At 36.9% G+C, this 18,359-nt stretch overlaps 2 protein-coding genes across 2 annotated transcripts; both read right to left on the bottom strand.

Moving 5' to 3' along the window:
• Positions 1-661: 661 nt before the first annotated feature.
• On the bottom strand, positions 662-5,572 carry gpr18 (G protein-coupled receptor 18). Its single transcript, XM_030124008.1, has 2 exons — positions 5,450-5,572; positions 662-3,313 (listed from the first exon to the last, which is right to left on the bottom strand). Exon 2 carries the CDS (start codon positions 3,303-3,305, stop codon positions 2,289-2,291), a length of 1,017 nt encoding a protein of 338 aa, XP_029979868.1. The 5' UTR covers positions 3,306-3,313; positions 5,450-5,572; the 3' UTR covers positions 662-2,288.
• Positions 5,573-7,846: 2,274 nt separating this feature from the next.
• On the bottom strand, positions 7,847-12,872 carry gpr183a (G protein-coupled receptor 183a). Its single transcript, XM_030125831.1, has 2 exons — positions 12,716-12,872; positions 7,847-11,207 (listed from the first exon to the last, which is right to left on the bottom strand). The coding sequence occupies exon 2, from the start codon at positions 11,182-11,184 to the stop codon at positions 10,063-10,065; it is 1,122 nt and encodes a 373-aa protein (XP_029981691.1). The 5' UTR covers positions 11,185-11,207; positions 12,716-12,872; the 3' UTR covers positions 7,847-10,062.
• Between the last annotated feature and the right edge of the window lie 5,487 nt (positions 12,873-18,359).

The raw sequence follows: 18,359 nt of genomic DNA, 5'->3' as shown, positions 1-18,359 counted from the left end.
CTCCAGCACTTCGAGAGCTCTCGTGTGTTCTGCCGAGCAGAGTGATTCACAAACAAAGTCATTACAACATGTATTCACACATATCAAATAACAAAACAGATGGCCACTGCGCTCGCCGCCTGATTTGTTTTCCACACGAGTGGTAGAAAAAAAAAGTATTTTGTCTGAGCTGTGTTTAATGCTGACTGTTTTTATTCCCAAAGAAGAGCAGCTGGCTGTCGCGCTGTTAGATCAGCTCCTATGAAAGACAATCTTGTTTTCATTAATTTCTCTACAACAAAGGCACTTGTTGGGAAGATTTAGAATTACAGTGGGTAAAGCTTCCGGATAATTCATCACAGAGACTTGACAGGAAACTTAATTGTTTTAAATGCCAGTTGCTGTGAGCAGCGTGGCTGGTTTTTCTTTGATGTCTAACAGGTGGGACAGATAGACAACCCTCTGATGTTTCATTTGACCTTTAACCTCTTGGTTATAAATCCACTTGTAGTCCACCAGCCAATAAACCTATCATCATGTGATGAACTGCCGTTCCCAGAATTCCATGTGAAATGGAAATCATGTAGTCTGCCTCCTCTTATTAAACACAGTGAAACACAAAACCAACAGCATGGACACATTTGGACATTTGGAAAATTATACAAACCAGCTGAACACCAAATGCACACAACATTTTATTATTTGTACTGATGAATACATGGGGAAACATTAAGAAACAAATTTCTGTCAAGAAATACATCAGACATTAAGTTTTTTGTTTAAAACACTTCATGTGCAATTCTGAGAGTTACTGTGGTACATGTGCTATACCACAAAACGCCTTGACCATCTAATTGTATGAGACACTACGTATTTACTCAGCTACGCCAAGACACTGTCTAATCCAGTTATAACTGTGTAGGTGTGACAGACACTGTAATTCGATTATTTTAGCAATTGCCAACACAAAATCGATTTTTAGCTTGGGTTATGTTTGTGCAGCATACCTATCAAAACCGTCACATTCAAACATGATTTTTTCCCCCTTCATTTATATTAACCGGTCTTTGCAGACAGACAAAACTGTCAGACATTCAGTAACATCTAACTCATCACTTGTCTGTTATTTGAGGAAAGAAATGGAGTTAATTTGCAGGATTGTTCATAGTGGAACTTACATTCCCAGCTGAGACCTTATGTTGAAGTATCCCAGTGCAGAAATGCTTTTCTGTTTTAAGGTTAAGGTTGCTTTAAATCTAGTGAATAGCCTCTCTGACATCTCTTGAGGATGTTACTGTAAATGCACTCCAAGTGACTGAATCATTTAACATGTAATCAATACAATTCACATTTGACCATAAACACACCATGGTCAGATTCCTCTCTGAGGAAACTCTGCAGTAGTTAACAACTACTGTGTGAGGAGGTAAAATCCTTATTCTGTCATTTCACTGCATGTAGTTGTAGCATATTTACAATTATAAAACTAATTTAAATGTAATAAAAGACAGAGACAAGTAAAAAGATAAAACGGACTTCGCACCACAGAAGCAAAAGTCTATCCACTTAGTAAAAAGGATCCTTGCTGTGGCAGGTTCATGGGTTCTAGCTGTGCCATGCTGCCATCAGCTGGTCATTACATGTACAGCAGTATTCAGGAAGTCTGTGCTGTGGTTAGGAATGTCATACATTAAATGGTTGGGCTTCAACTTCACTTCAAATATTTAAAATTTGTTATAAACAGGATATTAAACAGCATTAATGATTACAGTTACTGTTTACGGATGCTGCATTTAGGTGACTAAAGTAACCCACAGCTAAACTAAAGCAGCCACCTTTAAAAACCCACCATCATTTCCTGTAGGCTTCCCACTGTGGGTTCTGTTATGCTCTTCATACTTCAAGGCTAACAGTGTAAATGCCGAAATAGACGTCCACTGTTTATTCATATTAACAAAAGCAAACAGTGCTGTACTGTGAGCTATATGTGTTAAATGTTTGCAAGATTTATTTTTGCCTGCATCTATTACACCTGAGCCAAAGATACTGGTGCTTTGTCTGCCAGAGCAAAGACGAACAGAGAACATCTCAAGTCTCATGGGTGAGTCAATCAGCTCTGAACACAGATGTTTTTGCCACAACAGCAGCACTCCCATACTGTGAGTGTAAATTACATCTTGGAAATTAATTGCAAGTTTTGATCCTTTTGATAATGAACCATGCACACAGCGATGCATTCACTGTTACATTGTGCCAAATTGTGCACAATACTTCTCCATGTGTTGTTTGACATGGAGGTGATGCCTGATTCATATCATTGCACTGGTCAGGTTGCTCATTGATCGGATGCTGCCTGTATGTGTGTGCCTACTTTTCCTCCTCACACTTCGCAGATAGTTTCTGTACAGAATCACACTGATCACCCTGTCCTGGAACTGCTTTGAGACAATGTAGTACAGGATAATATCTAAGACTGTGCTAAGATTCATCAAGTATGTGGTGAAAACCGCCCATGTGCTGAACCCCCCTTCATCAGTCTGTAACAACCGAAGCACTAAACATACATGGAACGGCACAAAACACACCAACACTTGGATAATGAGTGTGATGATAATCCGGATGGACTTCTGCTTCACTTTTGGTTTCAGTTTTGAGGTGCGTCCATGGATCAGATTGTCCACAATGACAACATAGCAGCCAATCATAACACATATAGGGAGCAGGAAGAAAAAGATGAGCCTCACAAAGTTGACAGGGTTGTCTCGACGCATGTAAATGATGTCTTGCATTTTGATGCAGGTGGTAAAATTGGAGGTTTGATCAGGGTCATCCGCAGAGAAGAGCAGGGGTACAGTGCTGCCTAGAGTCATGACCCACACCCCAACACTCGCTACCAGGGCCTTGGGGATGTTCTTTAGCTCCTTGCCATGCTTTGGCTGCACAATCGCCATGTAACGGTCAGCACTTATAAGTGCAAACAGCCACAGAGCTATGCAGGGATAGAAGATGGTCAAAGCTGCACTGATCCTGCAGAAGAGATTTCCAAAGGGCCAGTAATCCTGGTGGTGGTAAACCATCCTGAAGGGAAGCAGCAGGATGAAGATGAGGTCTACTACTGCCACATTTATCATGTAGACGGTGACTGAGTTCCTCTTCTTGGTGGTGAGGGCAAACACCCATAAAGCAGTGAGATTTACAATGACTCCTATGATGAAGACGAAGCAGTAGAAGACCAGGCCTGCTATGCGGTATTCTGCCGGGCCCTGCTCCGGTCTGACCAGACTGGACTCCACAGACATGTTAGAGGTGTTGAGATCAAGCATCATACTAAAACCTAAAGAACACAGAGACAAGATTATCATGTAGTAAACTTTATCTTAATTGATGTAATAGATGTTCCAATAATGTAGAATAATTTGTGTTTAAGTTCTAATCTGCTGCAACTTCAGGTGTGGACTTGAAGCAAGGATGGGAATAGGAGAAGCAGAAATAAGCCTCTGGCTTCAGCTTCTTCCTTTTTCAGTTACCAGTTGTGTTAATTTTATGTTTGTTTGTTTTTTAATATGTATGTGTTTTGTACTTAACTGAAATAAACATTCATTCATTCATTCATTCATTCATGACAATATTTCTAGAATTTTTTTTTTTTTTTTTTTTTACCAATAATACTACATTTCATATCAACAGTAACAGTAATATTTAACCAGTAACTAGTTGTTTATTACCATACAATTAAGGAGCATATTAGGTCATAATTAGACACTATAAAACACTTGTAAGGTGGTGGCAAAGCCCATAGTGAGCCAGACATTTAAATATTGTAATTAATGTTCAATAACCTCCTAAATGACCATTGATACACATCAGGGAAACTGTTAGTCAGTAGCCTCCTACTTGTAGAATACACACACCAAGACATTACTAATGGGCTTTCTGATACCTAATAAGGTATCAGTATACTTTTAGTTAATGGTGGTTATGTCTGTCTCCATGACCCATAAAGACCCAACGCTACATTTATGCCAGTTCCCAAATGACATTTTCTCTATATCTAACCTTTCTTAAGTGAATCATCACCATTTATTTATAATATTATCTTCTGTATTTTGTATTCTATCAGTATAAATTGGTTATTTTTCAATATTAAATTGACTGATCATGTAGAAGTTCATAAAAGCTCAGTTTAAAGTTGATGGTTATTATATCAGAAACAAAGAAAACTGCAGAAAAAGTGACTTTTTTAGTAAAATATATCATTAACTGAACAAAAACTCAATGTGTCCATCCACTGTCATTGATCCAACTGCATGGGTTTTACTGGTGATTCAATGTTGTAGAAGATGACAGTGTTTCCACGTTCACTACAAAGCCTCTGAATGTCCAAATGGGTCATATCTGATGACCATGAAAAGACCACAAACTGCATTTTACGCCAGTTATTTACATGTATTGATTAGAGTAATGGACCAACAGATATTTAACATTTTAGATCAGTAGATGGTTTTGGTTGGTGATAGATGTTTGGGTCTTCATGAGTTAATACAGGATAATGTGTTACCAAAATTTCTAAACAATGAATTTCCATTAAATCTTGAAAAAACAGCTGTTGTGGTCATCTAAAATTTTGATTTCAGCAGCTATAAATATAGCAGAAATAAACTAGTTTAATTCAAGTGATCTGAATAGTAGGGGCACACTTCATTGATTTCATATTATATAATCATGAAAACTAAACTGTATGGGAATACTGAAGAAAAGGAATTTAACACAAAAATAATGTACATTTGTCTGGTGTGTTTGTGACAAGAAAAAATCCATTGGTTTAAATAACTGAGCCTGATGAAAACTTTTTTTTAGCCAGGTCTGGCACATTAAAAAGGGACATTTCATTTCGAGAGTGCTGTGGTTAAAATAGCCAGTGGCTGCGTTCTAAATATGGACACATCTGCTTTACAGTTTGCAGAAGCTGCTGGTAGATCATCTGAATATATAGTTTTAGAAAAGATACATCTGAATTGAAAAAGCTAGAGTGGCCACGTCTGTCTAAAATCTAATATTATAAAGCAAAAGAGTTTACTAACACTGCATTGTAAAATAAAAGAGAGAATGCCATCTCTGGTGATGTTATAGTATGTGGAAGTGAGGCGAGTCACTACGCGACTGATTCTGCCTTAATAAGAAATCATGTGACTTATGTTTGACAGCAAGTTTTCATTTTTTTCCAGTGTTTTTCACTATGTATTTACATTAAATATTCAATGTGAGGAAATCAACACTGATAAATAAATACATGTGCATACAATATAAATAAAATTAGCTGATATTAACCATTTTTTGTCAAACCTCAGGCTCAAAATACAGTAGCAAGTAACATGCTGTAAAACACGTCTGCCAAATGACTTTCTTTTCTCCATCATAAAGGTCAAACAGATCAGCTTTCATTGCCAGGACAATAAAAGGCTGTACTTACCGCTGAAATCACACAAACATCTTGACAAGCTTGCACCAACAGGTTTTATGAAGTGGTAAAGCGATTTATCTGGGCTATCAGACTGTAACAGCCAAAAGAGGGAAGTGAATACTTTCACTAAGGCTGCTGTGATGGAAATGGTGGTGAGACTGAGCAAACTGTGTAAAGCCCCCATCACTTCCTGTGTTGACTGTGTGCCGTACTTTTTTGTATTTTAGATTCCTTTACAGTATCTATGTAATGGAACACAAAAGGGCTTCAGCTTTCCACAGTCTGCAATTACACCCCCTTAAAGAAAATGATGTGCCATTAGAAGTGGGAGTGTGTTTGGCAGGCAGAGAGATGGCAGATTTAGGGCGAGTTATTGATTGGAAAAGTGGGGTCTGTCACAGCACATTAGTTCTCAGGGGAGTAATCCACAGCAGGTTGCTGTGAGAAGCATCTGCTGCTGGAGAGAAGTAATTAAAAACAGGATGTTGAGGCAGTTGCCATATAAACAGGAAATAAGATGGTGGTAATAGACACTTCACGCTGATGCTGTGAGATGGTTTTACACCACGTCGACTTAATGGATGCAAAGCGCATACCTCAGGTGAAACACTCAAGGTCAGTCTGGACCAGGAATGAATACAGATTAATGTGTGTGATTAATGTGAGTGCGAGATAGTAACATCCATGAATTAGGACATTTGGCTCTAAGAATACTTTCAAATCACAACTTCTTCCCCTGATCTCCTCATCGGTACTTTTCCCTCCAATTATGTCTGTAATGAACAACAGACCGCATCACAGTTTGTCACAACTTGCAATATTTCCTTGTTCTCCATTGTGAATTGAGCCCCCGTACAATATGTTCAGTTTGGACAGGCACTTGCCATTGGTTAGTGTTGCTTCTGAACTTTTACTGGCCACTACATTATTTTATCTGTGTATTTTTGGTTCAGCAGCACTCTGTGGGTATGCAGACTGCTCATTCAGTCCTATTCCCGGGATATAATTATCTATCTGCTTGTCCTCTCGATGTGTCTTAAAAATCTCATACCAGATGGTACTTTGTGTTCATTGCAATATGTTGTTATGACAACAGTCTGTGTGATGTTTTCCTCTCTTTGATACTTGTCACATTGCTTTCTTTAAGTCATTCGTTCCATACTAAGTCCATACTGCATTTTTTATTCACCTGTATGATAAAAAATGTAACTGCATCTATATTTACAGTATATATGTGTAAGGAAATGAAAATGAAACAACAGATCCTATTTGTGCTTAGCTTTCATTATACAGTTTCCTATATGGACATGTTGATTAACACCAGACTGAAGAATCTTACAAAACAATGACACCATTTTGTGATGTTAAAACAGGATAAATAACAGGCTATTTACCATAGATTCAGCATTCAGTGCCTGTAAAAGAGTTGCTTTATTTTCGTTACTGTATCATTTTTACCCTATTCTATACTGTCCTCTAGAGGCAAAAGATAATCACTGCAATATTGTTAGGAATTTAGACTGTTACGTCTGTGGAAACTGTTTTTTGCACTAACTAATGTCATATTATTGCATAAAAGACTAGGCTATTAGCATATACTATATTAAACTTTATTTTTGCCACTTAACATTTTTGACCTTTGAGATGCCAGAACACAAAATTTCATTAACACATAATTTAGTACCTGTACAGTTAAATGATTATTAAATATGGATGTTTTCTCTGATACTCTCTATTCCTTCCTGAAGCAAGTATTTACTTTTAATCCCCAAAGAAATTGGAATGAATGAAGTGATGGAGCAGATGGCAATTATATGTGTGAAACACAGTGTTACTGCAATACATAATATTGTGCCAATCAGCCAAGGACATGGCTAAAGTATATAGTGTGTTAAGCTTGATTGCTACAAATAGTTTAATTTGATTTTAATCTAATTTGCCAACTGGTCTGGTTTTTCAAGAAGTGAGAGGAGTCGACATCTAAAAAAGAGTGTGTAGGTCTGCTCAGGATTATTTCCAATATCATGGACCAGGCCAACAGGGACTAGTGCGACTAGATGTTATTAATTCTTTTGGTGTAGCAGCCAGATCAATCCCCTCTGTGATACTGCACATTTTAAACTTTTACAACAAAGGAGGCATATATTAATTTATTTGTTCATTTATTTATTTAGACTTCGAGAAATGTTTTGCTCTGTGGTTTTGCTCACCTTTAGGTTGTAGCGATGCTGACTCTGTTATTTTTTCAGTAGCCTCTCGTTGCTTTTTTATTATTGTTTGTTGGATACACGCTGGGAAAATTAATATGATGTTGCACACGAAACGGCTGAAATGTGGCCCGATCCTCTCTTATATGTCCAGGTTGATTAAACTGTGTGTATTTTATGTTCTGTCTGTATGTTTTATTTGACTCATTTTGATTTAATGCACAAGTTTTTATTGCAATTTAAAAACAAACTGTCTACTCAATGTAAAAAAAAAAAAAAAAAAGAGAATCTGCATCATACATATTGAATGCACTGAAAAAATCCTCAGCACATATAACAGTGTCAGCAGCATCAAAATGTGTTGACAGAGAAAAGAGAGGAATAAGCACATTCTGTACATCAACCAAAGGGTCCAGGCTTGATAGAATATATGCAAAGTAAAAAATAGAACAGTTGGATCTTTATACAGATAATACGACTGATTAGCAACACAGACATATCTTTATGAAGGGCTATTTATTACACACTACACACAAAACTGCGCCATACCCGCCACAAATATATACAGTTTACTGAACACTTGGTAGCAGTGCATGGTGACAGACCACAGTGTTACCTTGATGCAGCAAGTGATGCTGCAGAGTATTGAACTGTGAAACACGTTTGACTTTCAGGTCAGAAATTCCTCTTTGCACACTGGTACAAACCAACAAGTTGTCTTTTCTGAACCGTAACTGTACACCCAGTGACCTAACCTCAACACACAAACCTAAATACCTAAATGACTTAGTTCAAACCATACCTCAAACAAACTTTACTTTTGATTTACCACGTGTTTCACTTGCTTACTAATAATGCTCTGTCCTGAAAAAAAAAAAAAAAAAAAAATTAAAGTTACCTGCTGTACATTAAACAACAGTGAATGTGATAATGAGTTTCCTTTTTAACTGACAACCCCGAGGCTTCAGGAAATGTTTCTAATTATTAGTTTCGGAGTAGGGTACTAACCGTCAATCTCTCCTCACCAGCAGAGTACAAATACCGTGGCTGTATACTGTACTCATACACTTTGGAGATGAATTAAACAGGGTTTTGTTTTTTTATCCTTTACAGGTAACAAATATTATTTAGAGGCTGTAAGAACGTATCAACAGCATGGAAACATTCTGACTATCATACATTCTTGAACATGCCTTCACAGTTTATACAGTATGTGACATTTAAGGGGATTTAGCTGTAGAAAAGAGTGGTGTCATGCTGCACGACCATGTGTTCAGAACAGACTTCGCCTTCTTCTTCTTTTTCGTCTTATACATTCTTGTTCTTCTTTTTGTTTTCTAGCACAAAACACCCAGCATTAAGTAACATTACAATTAATATTACCTCAAAAAAAAAACAAAAAAAAAAAAAACAACAAGATCTCAACCCTAAAACAAACATCAACTTTGACATTTTAGACTGGTCAAAAAGTACTGTCTCCCAATGTCTTACATATCATAAATCCATCAGTATTAAAGCAACTCATTGAAAATTGTTGAAAAATGGAATTGTTTGGTGCTTTTATATAAAAAACAAACAAAAAAACAAAGCAAAACACAAGTGAGTAATTTTATGAACTGAGTCATTGATAAAATAATTCACTCCCCTGAGACAAAATGAATAACATTAAATATTTGACATTGCGCCAATGTACTTTGAACATGTGTTACAAAAACACCAAATACATCATTATGCACAAATGTTATACAGTTGAATGTTAGCACATTAATATTTTGTTCGTAATAGTAAAAAAGAACAGCTGACAAACAACCTATTTTAACTAATTTTCATAATCAATAGACCCACCTTTTGCATAGAAAATAACGGTTATGAGCAGTTCAGTATGAAATAATACACATATGGACTAAATGTGTTGAAGTCTTACGCTTTAAATTCACATCTTCTGCACAGATTAACATTGCAGTTTATGAAAGTAACACTGTAGGGATGGTCTGAGGTCACTGTCGAGATGTAAATATCCAGCTACAGCGCTGCATTCAATAATCTTTTCAGACAGTATCTGTCTATTGTGTTATGCAAAAGAGCAGCAGAGTGATATAATTGATAGGATAGATACAACTTTTTTCTTTTGCTGCAATCTTGGTGGTTTTTCTCAACATCTTTACTCAATAGAATTCTTTTTATATGTAAAAACAGGATGTGCTGCTTTTTCTTTTACAGCATCTTCGGTCATTCAGATCAGTCTGCTGAATTACTGTGGATACAGACATTTAGCAGCTGCTTGAGTCTACAATCACATGCAAGTGGGTCTATTTGTCCACAGCAGTTTGTTTAAGACAGTGCTAGACAGCTTTGGAAGACTAGCTGAGATCTAGAAGTTCCTCAGATTGTGTAACTGTCCGTGCTTCTGTCCTCTTACTCATACTTGTGTAACCTCCTCTCTGTGAGCCTTTCACTGGTTGCTCCCATAGTTGAGCTGTTCAGCTGAAACTTGTTGCCATCGATAATGTCCTTGGAGGAGCCTTCAGGTGAAGTCCTCGCTACGCTGGAGAAGGACATGCTGACCTGGAGCTTCAGCAGCTTCAGCAGTTTCCTCTTGTAGCCTTTACAAGCAAAGAAGTAAATAAATGGATCCAAACAAGAGTTAAGGTTCATGAGACACACGGTGATGTGAAGTGACACTTGAAAGGCTGTGAGGTCAACACAACTGGGGCTCGACACTAGCTTGCGGATCATATATTGCAGGATGTCAATATGATAAGGGCTGTAACAGATAACAAACACAAGAGAAACACAACAGATCACGCCAATGGCTTTGCGGCTCCGGCCGGACTTCTCAGTCAGATGGTTGGTTTTGGCTGAGATCCGGAGTTTGGAGCACAAAACAGAGTAACACCCCAGGATGGTGACCACGGGGATGACGTAGCCCAGGAACACAGCACCAATCAGTATAGTAGCAATGTGTGGAACGGTCTCAAAGTTGGGGTATTCCATACAGGTGATGAAGCCCTCAGGTTCAGTTTTAGTCATGGGCATTCCAAGGAGAGGGAGGGTCTGGGCGAGGACCACCAGCCACACCCCAACACAAATGTAGCGCACATTACTAACTTTCCGAAGTCGAGCAAAGCGCAGTGGCAAGACCACAGCAATGAAACGGTCTATACTGAGGCAGGTCATGAAGTTGACCCCCGCGTAGGTGTTGATGTAGAAAATGAGGCCTGAGATCTTGCAGAGCGTCTCACCCAGGGGCCAGTGGAAACCCATAGCATAGTAGGTGATCCGAAACGGCAGGGAGAACGTGAAGAGGATGTCAGAAATGACTAAGTTAAGTGAGTACAAGGTGGTGGAGTTCATCTTCTTTAGATTGGGGCGGATGACATGAAGGGCGAGGCAGTTTCCGAACAGTCCCACGACAAACACGACACAATAAACAAGAGGCATGAGGACCCTGGCATAGTCTCGATGGGCGTACAGGGTGTTGCAGATAGTGCTGTTGGGTGAGGGGGTGGTGGTTCCTGGTACAGTGGTAGAATTCATCTTGATAGTCAAGCAATAAATACCTGTTAAAGAGAAGATCAGTGATCAGTGATACGTTAGCTTACTTTTTTTTTTTTTTTTCACTTTTGATGTCCCATCCAAGTGGATAATACCAAGACTATTTCAATACTGTCTGCATCTATAATGAAAGGAAACTTCTGCTTCTTACCAGCTGGCACATGTATTTTAAGGTGTTCCTTTCATAAAGGAAGCAAAAGGAGCACGATTTAATAGTACGTCTTCTGCTTCTCTCCAGACATCCTGAAATGTCAAACCTAAGTTCCTGTAAATGTGTTTATTTTCCTTTATCGTTATCATGCATATCTGTGGCTACATGTTTGAGATAATGTAATACTTTATATGTTATGCATTTATGGAAATATTATAAACTAATATTATATTTGACTACTTGAAGAAATCATAGAAATCACTTTATCTGAAAAAAACAAACATTTTCACACTTTAACATCATACATGGTCATGCACATAATGGACTGATGATTCTGTTCAGACACTGCAGACTACAACTGTGGCAAATAAAATTTGTTTTTGCAGTGTTTACTGCCACCTTGTGGTTTTTGTTAGGCAACGCATAGACTATGTTGCATTTACCTTTGCCACAGTTTTGTAAGGCTTTGCAGTTCCATACCCTCCCATTTCAGGAAAAGGCAAAGTTATGGTTACATTTTGACACTAAGTAATTTGACACATGAAAGCATCTATATTTTTCACTTATTAGTTGTACTTTAATGACCTTAAATTCACAGGACATGGCTGTTTGCTGTTTGTTCATGCTGAAAGTGACACAAAGGAAGTATGAGAACAATAACTGTGATTGTGAATACAGCTGCACTATGCTCACATTTGCTCTGGCACAGCAAAAAAAAAAAAAAAACGTGGTGTTGAGAGATAGTTTTGTACATGAGGAAGTCAGCGTCCCCAGGGTGCTGTGCCTCAGACTGTTAACCGGTGGAAAGTCATATTGTTTGGCCAAAATTACCCGCTTAAACCAAATTCCCCTGTCTGACCACATGGCACAGCGTAGAAACATCTTTTAACACTGTCTTTAAAATGTATTCCTCTGGAAATCATCATAGAGATATTATTTTATGAATAAAAAATTGTTTAGAAATGTTTGACTTTATGCCATTATTGTATTTTCATCCCCCTGTTAGAGTCAAACTCATGGTTGCTTTAAGGTAAATACATAACTGTGACTTCACGCCGGTATGATGGTTTGTTTTTTTTACTTTTCAATGCTGTGTTTCACTTTTCTTTCTTTCTTTCTTTCTTTCTTTCTTTCTTTCTTTCTTTCTTTCTTTCTTTCTTTCTTTCTTTCTTCTTTCTTTCTTTCTTTCTTTCTTTCTCATCTGATCAGTCTTAACACTTTATCAAATAACAAATAAAAACAAATCATTTCTACAAATATAATAATAATAAATCATCTTCATGCCATGATGACTGATGGACTGTAGCAGTAAAAAACAAAACAAACAAGAAAAAAAGACACACAACTGGGAAGGAAACTTACCTCACCGATGGAATACTTTGCTCTTCAAATTTAACTCCGACTCAAGTCACATTGATTTTTAAGACCTGAAACTTCTTGTGCTGGGTTTATCACTAAAACTCTTGTGACAGCACTACAGCCACATTACCCTGAGTGGCATGGCAAACAGTGATCAAGATCCGTATCGTCTGCCGGTAACCATGACGACAAAATATCCTGTCATGACTCTCTCTCTCACTCTGTTTCTCTCTCTCTCTATCTGAGACACTCATTTCCTAACTTTTCTTCTGACTTATGAAGTACATGCAAAACGTCACGCTGCACTAGAGTGACATTAATACTGACTGTGATCTTTGTGATTAATCTGTGGGGGATTTAGCTTCTATGACATATATTAGAAATGGAAAAGGTAGGTTACATGCGGCAAGACGTGCTATGCCCGTACTCCCTTGGGAGGATGTGGCTTCATCTACACAGATTTGGCAAACCTGTGTTGCTTCTAGAAGTCTCCTGATTTGCTGTAGAAATTGTTTTTACTAATACATCATAATAATCTCTCAATTTTCTCCAATATCCATTTATGTTTCACTTCTGATTTATCTGTCTTGTGATGCTCAAGACTGACACTAGTAAACTTCCCCACTGCTCCAAAAGTACCTTTAATTTTGAGTTGTCAGGAAAGGAAAGTGACATGTGAAACTCTTTGTACTTCAAACACTTATTTATTTTGCTGTGTACGTAGTAGTTTTTTCACTGTGTCCTTGAACCATTGTGATAACAGGGATATTAAACTCTTTCTACCTTGAAATCGCCAACAATTGATGAGACGTAACTGCAGATTAAACCCAAATGAAGAGGTATGAAAGAACCAAGTGTGTGTTTCTGCTTAGTTTTGTCTTAAACATGTAAAAGAAATTATTTACACTTTCCCTTGTACTCTTAATGACATTTCCAAACCGCATTAGCAAATAATATTTTATGTAATACTATCTGAAACTGTGTTTTTGGATAAAGCTCTTCTCATTCTGTGTAACTGAAGTCCTGAGGTTTTCACACCTTTTACTCAGTCACGCCTGCCTTTGCACTGCTGTCAAGCAAAAACATGTTTTCACTGAGGAAATTAACCTTATGGTGGCAAACATATGAGGGGGTGAGTTTCTACATATTCACTGTGCCATAAGTCAATCCACTGATTTTACCAGAACAATGTTATCTATTCAAAGAAAAAGTTTTTAAGTGTTTCATATTAACTTCTTGTTCTTACCATCAGAAATCAAGGAATTAAAATGTAATACTATGATAGAAATCATGTGAATCCTGCATTAAAAGTTATTTTTAATGCAAATGAAGTAGGTAGATGGGAGTCATATTCTGTTTTTGTTCAACCTTTCTTCCTTCAAAACAAGTCTGTGATGGGGCACGGGAAGCGGTTTAACTTCCTCATGGCCTGGCCTTGTGGGTTTGACTCACCGGGCTTCAGACAGTCACATCACACCCAGTGCTGACAGACAACAGGCATGGTGCTCTGCCAGGGCTATTCATAGAAGACAATGGACCCTCTGGATACCAAAGAGTAGTCCCTCATAATATCGCAATTATCTGTGTTTGAAAAATATTTGGATCTTATTTTACAAAAAAATATTTACTGGTGTTAATGATACAAAACTAAACTGTGCAGGAAGTCAATTTTAGTTATTGATACTAATCAATGTTTTGCACACCCGGCAGATAATAAAGGAAGTTATGAGTTAAAAAAACTAAAAAAGGATATCCTCTCGAGCAGTATCTTAAACTGTGAGAGTGTAATATAAGAAGAGTTTGATGGGTGGGAATCAAACTTTTATGAATGTGTGTTGTTCAGTGAGTTAAGTCAACAAACTGTATTAAAGACTCCACAACATTCAACAAACAAACACCTGCTACACGCGGTTTTTCACCTTCAAAACAGTGCTACCCTGTCTACTACAGTCGCGAAAAAAATTATCACACCACCCTTGTTTTCTTCAATTTCTTGTTCATTTTAAGCCTGGTACAACTAAAGGTACATTTGTTTGGACAAATATAATGATAACAACAAAAATAGCTCATAAGAGTTTCATTTCAGAGCTGATATTTAGCCATTTTCCATGTTTTCTTAATAATAACCAAAATCACTTAAGTTCTTACATCAATAGCTGTGGCATTGTACTTCCAAAAACAGTGCTTTTAGGCATTCCATGTTTTCCTTTCTGTCTGTTTTAGTCAGACGATACACACAGGAGTTGGTACTTGATAGCGTAACCATTGTTTTTGATGACTTTTGCTGGTCTAATACTTTTTTCCACTGTATATACTAATGCATATATTAACAGCGTTAATTGCGGCTGAACACTCATGAAACTGCTGGTAGCAGTTACATAATCTCTTTTTGTCAAAAGTGTCAGTAGTGAAATAACGGATCACTGCTGTCAAACACGTGACTAAGATGAGATTGCAACATTTGTACAGGAAACTTCTGTGGCTTTTCTTTTTCAGAAAACATGGTTTGGCTGGGTACACAATTCGTGCCAAATATTAACCTCGGCTATTGCCACTTTTAAAAATGTTGATCCAGAATTTTGATCTATTTATTTTGTGTGAAACCTTAAATGTTTACGTACACCATGACAGTTTTATATTGTGCAGAGTGCTTAAACATTACAGTATTGTATCATGTATTTCAGTTTAGTGTGTTATGCACTACATCAATAGCAATAATAAAAAAAATGAAATTAACTTGAGGTTGTTCATACCATGTGGATATGAGTCCTATACAGAGATTTATATTTTATAATCACTTGAAAGCATAATACAATGTCTGCACACTAAGGACATCCATCTATTACATGTGTGAACAGTCTTACCTTTAAAGACCAAAATGAACACTTAAGGTCAGACAGTCTTTGATTTAAAGTACATACAGATTTAGACTGAACTGCCAAAACAAGAAAAAAAAAAAAAAAACAGATCAGTGTCCTAATATTTCCTGATGGCCTTGCAGCTATTGAGTACATGTTGTGCAGTAATCTTATACTGTGAATAAACAGGAACCCACTCCTGTTACACCAGGTGAAGTTTTGCAATAAATATGCGTAGTCATTATTGCACATCGCTCCTGTGTCATTGTGAAGCAGTTTACACAAATTTTGGCAATTAGGTTGGTACATTTTAAATTGAACAGGCATTTTTTCCCCTTCATGCAACATATAACAATATATTCTGTCTGAAAACACTTCTTGTTAAAAAATAAATAAATAACAGCACAACCCTCAGGCAAGTTAAGAGAATGCAGCTTTTAAGTTCACAGTGCAGATGAAAGCCTCAAACTTCATTCATTCATTTTCCCAGTCTTATGACCTTTGCTGTAACTTCACTATGTCACAGGATGGCAGCAATGCCCTTACAGATCTCCTCAAATACACGAGACAATAGGACCAGAAGATACTACAACAGGTTTTAACCTTATGGTTTGATATGTGACCCTGAAAAAATTAATAACTGGATACATATGGTTAAATGAGTTTCAAAAATAGCAAAGGTAACAAAGGCATGGGACATTCTCAGTCCTACCTCCATTTCACCATCGAACATTCATTCCATGTGATTCTGGTCCGTATAAATCATCTAAAGATGAAGGGAGAGGAAACAGAGGTGGGTATTACATGACACTGATGTTTGATGACTGATCCAATCCATGCAATCCGGTGACTGATCAAGGACTGTGTAATTTTCAGTGCAAAAAGTTAACTTAAAAAAAGTTCTAGTAAGTAATACCTCCTCCCTGTTCTTCACTTTCCTGGAAACTGCTGTCTCTACTTCTTAAAGCACATACTTCAGCTGAGAGGTTTAACTGAGGTTTTTACAAGCACACCGGGTAAAATCATTAAATTAATCGAACTAAAAAGTTACTTTATGTTGCGTTAACTAAGCAGTTTTCTTTTCTTTTTAGTTTTGAGAGTTCTTAACATGCATTTATTTTGTATCTTCCAATGTTGTTGTGGTTGTTAAAGTGTAGTAAAAGAACATATATATGTGTGTGTGTGTGTGTGTGTGTGTGTGTGTGTGTGTGTGTGTGTGTGTGTGTGTGTGTGTGTGTGTAAATGCAGATTAATCCATCATCATGATTAATCAGATTAAAAATTTAACGCAATTAACCCATCTGCAGCACATAATAACTCTGAACGTCTCTGGCAACACATTTGGGGCAGTTTGTCCAAGTAGAGTTAGTGTTGTGCATGTGCAAATGTTCAGTTGTGTGACAGGCAGCAGAACCAACCCATAAAGATGGAAGATGCTAAACAGCACATTGGCCCTCTGGATGGAAATATGAGGACAAAAAAAACCCAAGACAGAACAGTTGTTTCAAGTTGTTTTGTTGAAACTGTTGAAGGTGTTTAATAAACATGTTAAGTGCATATATATTCCCTACTTTCTTGAGTCTGTTTGCTTATGAAAAATGAAACAAGATTGATATAGATTAAAAATGAAAAATGTATCTAAATTAATCCACAAAAACCCTGTGATTAATCTGATTAAAAATGTCAATCATTTGACAGCGGCACTAATATATATATATATATATATATATACACACACACATATATATATATATATATACACACACACATATATAAATAAAGTGCGAAATATATATGTAGAATTAATATCACAGGGTTTGGAGACACTTCATCATTCTTCATCATTTGTTGATATGAATCTATTACAAACATGTTTGTGATGTTTGTATCCTGACTCATGCTCATGGTTCTGCTTTAGTAAAAGGTCAGCAAAAAACGGAATTTACAGTTGCATCAGTTTACTTATAAAGTTTGCAAACCAGACAGCATTACATTTCGCTCAAAACATTCAGAGATTATCCTATGGATTAGATAACAGAGCAACTCTTATATTTCAGAATTTTACACTTACTTGCTACCGACTTTACACTCGACTCTGCAACAGCAAATACACTGTTGTCCATAAAGTTTTAATAATTTAGTTTTTATACATTCCTATTTATGCACAGCTGTAATCACCTCTGACTAAGTACAAGGATTAGATATTGAGTCCCAATTATACATTATTTATCAAGAATAAATCACATTGTTAGTATCATTTCATGTGAAGGGAGAAAAAAATATTTTATTCCAACTTTATAAGCAGCAGTGTGTTTGCTGTTGCAAAGTTGAGTGTTGAGTCAGTCCTGTAGCCAGTGAGTGTAAGTGTCATATCATTAGCCTCATAGCATCATTGCCCAAGTCATATTTTCAGACAAATTGTGATATCTGTGTAACTTCAGTCTCCTAACACTGCTGCTTCATTTTTCATCATTGGCTATGACCTGAAAACAATATGACTTAAACTATTGCGCTATGAGGCTAACAATACATACAGTATGAGGTGAGGTTGCTCTGTTATCTAACCAATAGTAGAATTTCTGACAGACTCACTTAATGCCTTCTGGGGACCCCTAATAAATAATGTATATAAATGGTGTCTTACGTTGTTTCTTTGTTCTATGTTTCTGTTCAATCTGAAGAAAAGTTGCAGAATAAAACCAAAACACATCAGTAATGGTTAAAATCAGTTTTATACACTTGTACACAGACATTTCGATGCAAAATCAAAAAGCACCATCATAAAAAAA

Source organism: Sphaeramia orbicularis, chromosome 21 (genome assembly GCF_902148855.1).
Source record: "Sphaeramia orbicularis chromosome 21, fSphaOr1.1, whole genome shotgun sequence".
NCBI classification, from domain to species: Eukaryota; Metazoa; Chordata; class Actinopteri; order Kurtiformes; family Apogonidae; genus Sphaeramia; species Sphaeramia orbicularis.
Note: the sequence above shows the minus strand (reverse complement) of the source record. Positions and strands in the feature narration are given on the sequence as shown.

What these genes read in the sequence shown, in the direction of transcription:
- gpr18 (XM_030124008.1), bottom strand. Translation starts at nt 3,305, where the DNA reads ATGATGCTTGATCTCAACACCTCTAACATGTCTGTGGAGTCCAGTCTG.
- gpr183a (XM_030125831.1), bottom strand. Translation starts at nt 11,184, where the DNA reads ATGAATTCTACCACTGTACCAGGAACCACCACCCCCTCACCCAACAGC.